Source organism: Nothobranchius furzeri, chromosome 1 (assembly GCF_043380555.1).
Source record: "Nothobranchius furzeri strain GRZ-AD chromosome 1, NfurGRZ-RIMD1, whole genome shotgun sequence".
Classification (NCBI taxonomy): domain Eukaryota; kingdom Metazoa; phylum Chordata; class Actinopteri; order Cyprinodontiformes; family Nothobranchiidae; genus Nothobranchius; species Nothobranchius furzeri.
The window spans coordinates 88,179,323-88,189,836 of NC_091741.1; the positions used below are offsets into that span (position 1 = coordinate 88,179,323).

A 10,514-nucleotide genomic window follows, 5' to 3' on the forward strand; every position below is an offset into this window, starting at 1 on the left:
TGTAACAAGTGTGTTTCCCCACTGTGGGATCAATAAAGTCTATTCTATTCTATTCTAAACCAAAAAACAATCTACTTAAGATTAGTTTGGTCAAAGTCCTGATTATGTCTTTCAGACTGTAGAAACTTTAGTTTCATACAGATGTTCTCTGAATGGAACAATTACTGGAGATGTGTTAAATTAAATCACATCTGAGGATGTGTTAAATGCAGAAAAGGACTAAAACACTTCATTTTCATGTCATAAAGAGACATTGTAAGAACACTGGTTTTAAAAATGAATGAATAAAACATTTTATTTTCTAATAAGACACAAAGAAAACTATGAGTAAAGCAATGAGTTTAGAGATGATATTCCAGTTTTGATTTTGTTCCTTCACAGTAGATGTGATTTTAACCCAAGAACGACAGTTAAATATTTAAACCAACAAAATTGAAAGCGATAAAAGGAGTGAAGGTGAAAGTTTACTAGTCAGAGACTCCAGGATACACAGGGTTTTGTGGCTATAAAGTTAAAACATCATCTTAATCCTTTCAGACTTCACAGACCACTTTCTGCATTCTCTCTCTTGTCCTTCACCAGGCGCCTCAGAATCATTTGTTCCACCCTGAACATGCATTTTTCAGTTCTGTGGCTCTGTGGTGTTGCCAAATTGGAGATGGGACTCCTCTTGGCTCAGGTCTGAGGGATCAGTCTGCAGGGGACCAAGCAGCTCTGCAGGATCTGCCAAAGAAGTAATGAAACTCACTACAAAGACATTTTATAGACTGTCTCAATGTTACAGTAGACCACGGACATTAGACACTGTTCTTGTCTGAGACATATTTAGTATGTTTTACTTGCAGCAGCTGCATTTCCATCCTGCAGCTTGTGGTTTCTGTTCTCCACCAACTCGAGATGATCATCTGTCATCACCTGAAAATCATGATAAACAGCTTATTGTCCGCATTCTTCAGCACGGAGTATTACATCTGTCCTCTCACCTGTTCAGGTGTCTGCTCCACTTTGAACAGCTGCCTCGTGTAGCTCAGGATGAAGAGGAAGCTGAGGAAGATGAAGTTACTTAGCACACCCACAATGGCCGACAGGACGGGAAAGTAGAACAGCAAATATCTGATGACAAAAAGAGGAAAAAGGTTGTTACTGCTTGACATATTGTATTTTATTTTTTCACTTGATGAAAAATAAAAATGTGTCATTTTGTAATATTTCTTGTAATAATGAACGAGAAAACAACATCAGTATTAATAAAATGCTTCTTAATGATGACTGAAGAGTCGTTTTTGAGTTTTCCTCGTGGTGTAGAGTCTAATCATGGGTGGAGGCATGAAGCTGTGGACGTTTGTGACACAAAAAAATCTCAAGAAATCACTTTTACATGAAAGTAAAACCCCTGGGTTGTATCATTCTGTGTTTTTAAAATAGTTTTGTGTTTTTTTGTGGCTGTTTTCAACTGAGACTTTCACTTCCTGTGTAGACATTTGAGTCCCGATATCTCTGTATCTTTCTTCAGGTCCCTGAAAGTCTGATCAGTAAACCCAAACCATCAGGGAGGCAACATATCTAAATGTTGTAATATATCATCAGATATTTGATTTGCTACTAGAAGAATTTCTCTCACCTTATGCCAGTGAAATGAGCGTGGATGTAGAGCTGGGAGGAGTAGATCTGGATCGTGCTGGACATTATCTCAATGACCGCTGTGACTGACGGAGAGTACTAGACACGAGAGTAAAATAATTTATTCTGACTTATATTTATACATAGATTAGAATAGATTACACCCCCCTATGTCTCACAGGGTCGTCTGTGTATTCTGAGAAGAGCTCCACCTCCAGGACCTGTTTCTGCTCAGCTGCGCCGCTCAGAAACATTGGGAGGAACAGCAGCATCCCCAGAGTCTTCAGCAGGTCTGACTGGTAGCGCAGCATGCCCTGATCACAACAGACGGATGATAACAGCTATCGGATCAAAGACAAGATGACTGAAAGGAGTACATAAATGGTAAAGCTGCAACGTCAGTACTCACTGGTCAGGTTACATTTTTATTCAAATGTAACAAAAGCAGATATCTGCTGATTCATGAACTTTCACTGGTTTAAAATAATCTACATGTTCTCTACTGATCTGTGTGAATGGGACTCATTAAAATACAAATCTAACTCTAAATCCTTCTGACTCTATTTTTCTACTGACAAATGCTTTAATTTTCACATTTTAATGCATAAAATACATATTTTTATTTTGTTACTGGTGCACACTTCCCATACCAGGATCTCTGATTTGTTGGCGTGTTTGAGAGCATATTCTGCTGTTTTATATGAGATTTAGAGAAAAATGCAGCTTGTGGGGAATCTTCATCTGACCCTTGACCTCCCAATATGAGAGCAAAACAAGTTAACACTAAATTACCAAATGCATTAGACTTAATACTCCTATTTCTAGGGGTTCTGCCACTTTAACAGGATTTGTACTCTTCTATAAAACCTGCTTCATCAATTCTTTTCATGACTTCTCTGCCCTCTGGTGGATGACCTAACAACTACATATTGCAAAAGACCTTGTTTACAATACAATCTGATTATTTTGGGAGAGAATTCAAGGTATTAATTAGAAAAAGTAATGTGTTAAACATTAAGTAGCTTGGGCACAAATGGTCTTGAATGAATAAAATGTGATTAATCAAGATTAATTCATTACAAAGCCTCTAACTAATTAGATTTTTTTATTGACTCCCACCCTTTATTATTATTATTATTATTATTATTATTATTATTATTGTTATTATTATTATTATTATTATTATTATTATTGTTGTATAAGGAATGATGTTTCTGGTATCAGGATAAAAGAGTTGAAAATAATTACCCATGATTTTATGGTAAACGGCCTGTATTCGTATAGCATATTCTTAAGGTTCTACAGCCCCCCAAAGCTCTTCACGGCACAATCAGTCATGCACTCATTTACACACACATTCACACACTGATGATGATGAGCTACAGCTGCTCTAGGGTGCACTGATGGAAGTGAGACTGCCGAATACTGGCTCCACCGGTTCCTCCAACCACCACCAGCGGGCAAGGCAGGTGAAGTGTCTTGCCCAAGGACACAACAGCAGCATTCTCTAGCAGGAGCCGAGATCGAACCTGCAACCTTCCAATTACTGGACAACTTGCTCTACCTCTTGAGCTGCTCCTGTCCTGAATAATTAAAGCTTTGGAAAAGTAAACACTGAAGGATGATTTGTTCATCTCCAGGAAAGACCTGCATTGTGCCCTAAAAGTTTGAATTTGTCTTTGCCTCATTCAGTCTGCAGTCTTGTTGGTAGAGGGTAAATGTTCAAACTCTCACACCACATCCTTTGAAGTACAGCTAAAACCAATTAACATTAAAAGTGAATGTATGATGACCACCACAGTGAAACTGCATCTCCATTAGTTGTGTCAGTAGCCGACCGTCCTCACCAGATCTAGTGACATTATGAGGTCACACATAACATTTTATCATCCTTTCTCAACATGAGATGATCTGAAATGAAAGATGGTGGGAGATGTGCATTTCTTTAAGAAATACTTGGCTTTTAATATAATGAAGCAGTTAAATTAGGACCAATAAGTTAGGATAACTCACAATTCATCATCTAATGGGCCATACCCATCTGTACCGGGTCGGCCCGGGCCGGGTAGCACCGGTCGGCCCCAGCCTGGCCCGGTTGATTCCACACATCCTTGCCTTAAGCCCATGTGGGCTGATTCTACCCACCAATCCGAGGCTTGCTCTAATGGAAGGTGTGAATTTGCTGTCAGCAGTGGGTGTGTTGGCCCTGGTCGGCCTGAAGCAGACCCCCTGGAGAAGAGGGCTGAGAATGAGCCTTGGTTGGCCTGGAAAAATACCAGGCCACCCAGATATGTAAACAACCTACGCTACCCGGCCCGGGCCGACCCGGTACAGATGGGAATGGCCCATAAGACAGTGGTTCCCAACCTTTTTCCCAAGGGACCCCGTTTTTTACCAGTAAAATTTTTGACGACCCCCTCCCATTCTCTCTTCCAGTACAAACAGTATTAATAAATGATAAAATTGTTCAAGCACATTTTAATATGCTTTGATTCAATAGATAACAGTAATAGTAGGCTCCAGTGCAGAACAAAGTCATTAACAAAACCAAACAGAGCATAATGTGCTTGACAGTTTGTATTACTTTTCTGAACACATTGTTTCTTGTAAACACTGATAAATCAATCATTCCTTTCAATAAACGTTTGACACATAAAAAATATCACTGAGCAAAATGTACTTAAATGTGTATATTACTGTTTATACTAGATTATTTACTGTAAAGGCTGTGATTAATGAACCAGTCCTATCTTTAATGAACTTTTGACACTTGAAAATAAAACAGTGAGCTGAGCAAAATGTTCTTAAAAGTGTGTTACTTTTTCTGTACTAATTATTTCCTGTCTTAATATCAGTAAACTTTTCACTCATGAAAAAAATGTGAGCAAAATGTAGGCTATAAACAAGTAATAAATGAAGTTTTAACCCCTTAAAGAGCAAGTAACGTCTAAATTAACTTTTTTTTGCTGATGAACTGTATAAATGAGTGTCTAATAGTGTTTTAAATGTGTGTATTCATTATTTTAGCATTTTGGTGCATTTTCTTAAAAAATTAAAAATTCTGCCTAAATACCACAGTATAGCTCCACCTTCAGCTTAAAACATAGAATTTGACTCATTTTGAATAAATTTTAGCCAATGGCTAAAGAGTAAGATACTACGTAATCCAGTAGAGTACTACGTAGCAGCTCTGTGTCAACGTTATAAAAGCATCGGGAGTCTCGGCCACGCCTTGTGGCGAGTTGGGAGTTGGATTTGCATGCGAGTGTAGGAGGCTAGCAGTAGTTCAGCATTAGCATATAGCATTAGCATATCCTAGTCTTTAGCATAGCTTTTAGTGTTATACATACTTATTTAGTGTTAGCTTGGCTGTTGGATATTGTAGTTTAGTTACTGTTTGGCTGTTAGTGTAATTAGGAAAGTAGTTCGGGTTTAGTGCTCCATATCGTGTTAGCATGGTGAGATGGTGTAGTGTAGTATGGTTGCGGAGCTCTGTCGGGTTGCACTCCTTTCCGCTGGACTTAGAAATTAGGCGCCAGTGGTTGCGTGTCTGGAAAAGATTCAGCTCCCGCCTGGTGCTGTAGTTTGCAACCAGCATTTTACCCGCGATTCTGCACGTCTCCGTTCCAAGAGGGAGGCTGTGCCCACCGTGGCTCTTCCGCGATTTAGATACAGCCCACCGACTCTGCTCCCCCACCATGACGGGCTACAGTCTGAGGTGAGTAAGCTAAATAAAAGTTTTAACATCTTCTAAAGACAATTTCCTACCTAAATGCAAAGTTTGAGAGACGTGGTTCACTCCATTTAGCTAATATCAGTCTGCACTGCCTTCGGGCTATTTTGTCAAGTTCACAAAATGTGGAACGGGATGTAAGGTTAGAATCAGCGGCGAATCGGAACATATCTCGAAGCCCTGGCCGACAAAACGGTCCACATGACTGTCAGGCTCAGAGAAAATTCGGGTTGTTTTTGTGTCAGTCGGTAATTCAGCAACAGTGACTCTAAACTGACGCAGCACTAGTTGACAGACATCATTACAGCGTGAAATCCAGCACAGCGTGACCCGGTTCCGTGAGGAATTCTGTTCAGGAGGTCGCATTTCAGGGTCTCCACATCAGTGGAGAGGTCCTGGCGACCCACTGAGAGGCTTTGGCGCCCCCTTGTGGGGGTCGGGACCCCCAGGTTAGGAACCACTGATCTAAGAGAATGAGACCAAACTTCTCTCTACACCTGCGGATTTCCTTCAAAATGTTCTGATTTAATAATTACTCCTTTGCTCAACTTTACTGCATTTCCTCTTTTTTAAACTAAATATGGGAATTTCATGGACATTTTCAAATATATGCTTATAGAACAACTGTTGCACCAGTTCTATTTTTACAGTATTTAACCAACTTGATTCAGTTGAGCCTCCTGAGTTCAGCTCATGTCTTCTTATAATCACCACAGAGATCCCCTCTACTGCAGTGGAGCTCCACAGGAGCAGCTATAATACCAGGCTGTGTGGGCAAAAATGCTTTACTGTACTCACAATGCGGGAGCTGGAGGCCTTTTGCAGCTGGCTTGCCTGGGAAACACATTTCAGCACAAATCATCACAAACACTGACAAATCTAGTTATTTATTTATTTATTTATTTATTGGTGTGTGGAGACACAGCAGCAGCTTACAGAGCGAGCAGATGTTGCAACTTGCTCTCCATCCTGGGAGAAGCAGGCCATCTTTATCATGAACATCCCCACCTGCTGATTGGTTGGAGAATCAGGCATCTCCAGCTGCAAATAGATCCGATAAATCTGGCCAAAGGTCAGCGCCTGCTCACACATTTAACAAAATCTCAATTTAACCGGCGAATTTACTAAACAGTGAGTTGACCATTCAATAGAACAATACAGATAAACTGACATGCTTCTTGTCTCTCATCAAAGAGACGTTGGAGACAGGGTGAGAGCACAAAAAGGAAGATAGAGATTCACAATCTGTCCTGTTGAAAGAAAAATGTAAAGAAATTGTGAAAATTAAGAGGAGGAAAATAAACAACAAGGAGAAACTAGCAGTGATGTACACACCTGTAGTAATAGTGCACAGGTGTGGAGAAGGCTGCCCTGGGCATGTAGGAGTAGTAGAAGCTCCCGTAGAGAAAAGCAGCAACACTGAGGAGCAGAAGTACGATGGAGAAGATGGTGAAGCCCTGTAAAAGTCTCCGACGTGCCTCTAGAATCGCTATGGCAACAGCATCCTGGATCTTCACTAGAGCACGACTAATGATGACTGAAAGTCCCCCCACATCATCTGAAGGCAGATGGCTTTTCTGCTCCATAAATTCTGACCTCTGGAAGGATAAAATCAGAGGAGCGGAACATTTGAACACATTGATTTAAATTATGGAAAAGAAATGAATGAAAGGAGTAAAACAGCCAAAAAGTAACAGTTAGATTTCACAATAATTAAAACTGACGGCTGGAAGGTTCTTGGGTTGAGATTTTCTTGGAATTTAAAGACGAGAAATTATGTACAGACTTATAAAAAGCAGACAGACGACGTTACAAAGTAAGAGAACAATCCTGTACATTCAGAGAGATGCAAACCACTGAGTCCAATCACAGTCATGAGGGAGAATCTTTCATACCATTTGACTCTACAGTATCAGCCTGACGGTAAGGTTTCTGCTCAAAGAGGGAGAAATTAGTCAGGTTTTAAAAGGTGGATAAAAGGTCGGTTACAGTAAGGTCGAGTTATTTAGGTTCTAGTTGTTGTCACTCATGTTAGATTTCATTTCCATTGAAAATCAACATTTTTAAGATGAACTCATAGGCAGGGAGAAGTTTTTAAAAAGTAAACTAAGTATTTTTAAACCAAAAGTTAAAAAAGCATACATCTGAATTACATTTCCTTCTGTCCTTATGAGATGAACTCACCTCTGGTTTCTTTTGGACCAAATATGAGCTGTTGGGAAATCAGACCCGACGTTTCTCAGTCCTCTCTGGTGAAACACAAACAACAGGCTTCAAGGATCTCATCCTCAGTGCCTCTGAGCCCAAAGCGGGACCGGTTTAGTCCAGCCCACAAGGACAGGGGACTCTTCCAACTAGAGCATATATATACATGTCAGTTTTTTCTCCAGTGTCTCCATGAGACCCCTACAGTGTAGATGAGACCCCTACAGTGTAGAACAATGATATAATGATTAAATTAATGAAATGTATATGTTTGATTATTAAAGTTTACATTTGAGTTCATCCTTTTGGGGGGTTTGTGTTAGTTTGCCCTCTTACTGTTTCATAAAGCTTTTTTTAATCTTGTGAATAGGACTTTAATAGATTATTTTATACGTTTTCTATTTCTGACTCTGATTGGCAGCTCCTCACCTGCTTGGTTCATCATAAATTCACATGTGGCTACTTTACTGATCAGCAGATGATTAGGTAAATAAATTGTAAATGTTTTCTGTGTAGTTCACATTTGCCATTTTAAAGTTTTCTTTCATGAAATGCTGCTTTAGCAGGGATGTTTGCTGTCCTTGCAAAAAACAAACAAAAACAAAAACATTACCCTGAACTACTCGGCACTAAGCATGTTTAATATTTAGTTACACCCTCTCTGGGTGGTGACAATATGTATTTGACCAATTTAGCAAACATTTTGGTGATTTTTTCCCCCCAAGAAGATGATTCAGCAAGATTATCATACTGTTTGACACTCATTTTTTTTAAGTCAACCTTAAATTGTATAAATTATAATATTGGCAGTGACAAAACATATTTTTTTAAAAACTAAAACTAGCTTTTAGTTTATTAACTCAATATTCCTCCTAGCACTTCAATGTTCCCTGTCCCACTGGTTGCAGTTCAGGTCCAAATAATGAAATATTTTATCTAGGGTATTTTAGCTCAAAGGTTTTTATTTATTTAGATAAAACACGAATTACTCGTATACGTAATGAACAAAAATAAACCCACTAATGTGATCTCCAAGTCTCACACATTTCTAAGTAAAAAGTAAAAAAGAAATTTCTTATTTTTCATTGTTGAACGTCAAAGCCAAGTTAAACCTCACCAACAGGGGGCGATAATCTGCGACAGAACGGAAACACCTCGCCAAAATGTCCTTGAAGTAGAAGAAGAAAAATTTTATCCAATCAAACGAGTGTCTCACATTATGCGGAAGTAGTTCCGTTACGCGTTTGGAAAACAGTAGAAAGGTAAACGTGGAGATTTATTTATCCAACGTTAGTTTAAACGGTTTAACTACATGTATAATAGTGTTTGAGCAGAACAAAAAGTCCTGGGTAATAATGTAGTTTTAATCCTGTAGTAGGGAAGTGTTTATGTGATGCAGCATTTAAATTTATTTTCAGCTTTTGAATTTCCCTCTAAATAACTTCAGTAACTATTATTTACTTTGTCTAACAAACTGTTTTTAATGTCAGTTCTAGTGAGTGCAGAAAACATTTGTGTTTAGATGACGATGGTGATAGTAGTTATAATGAAAACAGGACATAAATATAGTTTGACAGTAGAGGAAAAAGGAAATAAAGAGATAAATACAAGGGAGTATGGCGTGTTTTCCTAAAAAGGACAAAAGTAATAATAGAAATGTAAATATATTATTTTTAGATGAAGGTTCTGCATTTATTTACACCTAAAAGAAGAGATGAAGCCATCTAATGCGTATAAATAACAATTATATCAATAGAAAAGCAAATAGCCAACCACCAAGTTGTGATCTACGCTCAGATTAAGTCATGTTAGGCTTTGTGTTGCTCAGAGAAAAAGGAAGAGACCTCTGCAGCAGAAAAAAATCTTGTTTGGAAAATGTCTAAAATGACTCTTTTAGTGTAATCTGTTCAGTCTCTTGTGTTCTGGCTACAGGATGAGCTGTAACACCAGTGTAACACATCTTGATGTGACTTCACTGGGGCAGGTCAAACAGGCCCAGGTCCACCTCATGCCCTGTGAGATTGAGTATAATGGACCTGCCCGGGTCTCAGAATATTTTACTTCTACTACAAAAGACCGTAAACAAGGTACACAGTCTCACATCTGTTACTTGTAACATGTCTCTACTGGCGGTCCGTGTCGCTTACTACAAGTATCTAACTTTCAGTAGTTTAGTTAGTCCAGCAACAGTTTATCATTTAGTTTTCTAATTACAGAGAAGACGGTGTCATTCAGAGGACGTGGTCTGAAAGGACAGGAAATCAGCTGTCCACAGGGCTACACAGGCCTGGTGTTGAAGGAGATCAACAAGCATGGCTCTGACCAGGAGGTAAACATCAAACACTTAAGGCGATTTTCTGTCATTTCTACATGTTAATTTATACGTGTGTGTGTGTGTGTGTGTGTGTCCCCAGGACAGGACAGTGAGGGTATCATCTGTGTTTAACAAACTCACCTACTGGAACCTGGAAACTCCTCCAACCTCTGATGATACTGTGGTGATGGCCATGGACTGGCCTGAGCTTGCAGATGCTGTAAGTTAATTAGTCTAACTTTATCTGGATGATGGAAAGATTAAACTGAACAGCTGTGACTTTACTTATAATCTCTGACATATAAGGTAAAGCTGGAATGTGAGCACGTGTAGGAGCAACATTTACTTGTTCCTATTTGCCTAAACACAAACTTCATTAGGAACTAAGAACTATAGAAAACACAAGCTGGTGTATGGATTTGAAGTTGGATGATACTGTTTTGTTTTTTCACAGATCCACGGGCCGGTAGCTGAATGAACAGACTGATAAAACACCCTGTTAGGGCTGATGTCTCTTCAGCTTTTTCCAAGTGGTACACATCTTGCTGCCAGCTAACCAACGATAACAGAGCCAGCTATTATATTGTACCAATTATTGCTCACATTTTATTAAAAAAAATTGTAAATAAAGACAAAACATTA

The 10,514-nt window shown here is 39.0% G+C and overlaps 2 protein-coding genes across 2 annotated transcripts; one reads left to right on the forward strand and one right to left on the reverse strand.

The window, feature by feature from the left end:
* Positions 1-318: 318 nt before the first annotated feature.
* LOC107377511 (BSCL2 lipid droplet biogenesis associated, seipin) lies at positions 319-7,652 on the reverse strand. The gene is made up of 10 exons (XM_015947155.3): positions 7,538-7,652; positions 6,689-6,951; positions 6,525-6,603; positions 6,290-6,433; positions 6,152-6,187; positions 1,800-1,934; positions 1,622-1,719; positions 984-1,113; positions 840-915; positions 319-723 (listed from the first exon to the last, which is right to left on the reverse strand). Exons 2-10 carry the CDS (start codon positions 6,937-6,939, stop codon positions 623-625), a joined length of 1,050 nt encoding a protein of 349 aa, XP_015802641.1. The 5' UTR covers positions 6,940-6,951; positions 7,538-7,652; the 3' UTR covers positions 319-622.
* A 765-nt stretch (positions 7,653-8,417) lies between these two features.
* On the forward strand, positions 8,418-10,514 carry rnaseh2c (ribonuclease H2, subunit C). The gene is made up of 5 exons (XM_015947145.3): positions 8,418-8,820; positions 9,491-9,645; positions 9,775-9,887; positions 9,973-10,092; positions 10,327-10,514. Exons 2-5 carry the CDS (start codon positions 9,492-9,494, stop codon positions 10,348-10,350), a joined length of 411 nt encoding a protein of 136 aa, XP_015802631.1. The 5' UTR covers positions 8,418-8,820; position 9,491; the 3' UTR covers positions 10,351-10,514.

Excerpts from the sequence above, each read along its gene's own strand:
- rnaseh2c (XM_015947145.3), top strand. The coding sequence starts at position 9,492 with ATGAGCTGTAACACCAGTGTAACACATCTTGATGTGACTTCACTGGGG. Across the intron at positions 9,888-9,972 it reads AGCATGGCTCTGACCAGGAG|GACAGGACAGTGAGGGTATC; the intron begins GTAAACATCAAA and ends GTGTGTCCCCAG. Across the intron at positions 10,093-10,326 it reads GGCCTGAGCTTGCAGATGCT|ATCCACGGGCCGGTAGCTGA; the intron begins GTAAGTTAATTA and ends GTTTTTTCACAG.
- LOC107377511 (XM_015947155.3), bottom strand. The coding sequence starts at position 6,939 with ATGGAGCAGAAAAGCCATCTGCCTTCAGATGATGTGGGGGGACTTTCA. Across the intron at positions 916-983 it reads TGGAGCAGACACCTGAACAG|GTGATGACAGATGATCATCT; the intron begins GTGAGAGGACAG and ends CATGATTTTCAG. Across the intron at positions 724-839 it reads TGGAAATGCAGCTGCTGCAA|ATCCTGCAGAGCTGCTTGGT; the intron begins GTAAAACATACT and ends CTTCTTTGGCAG.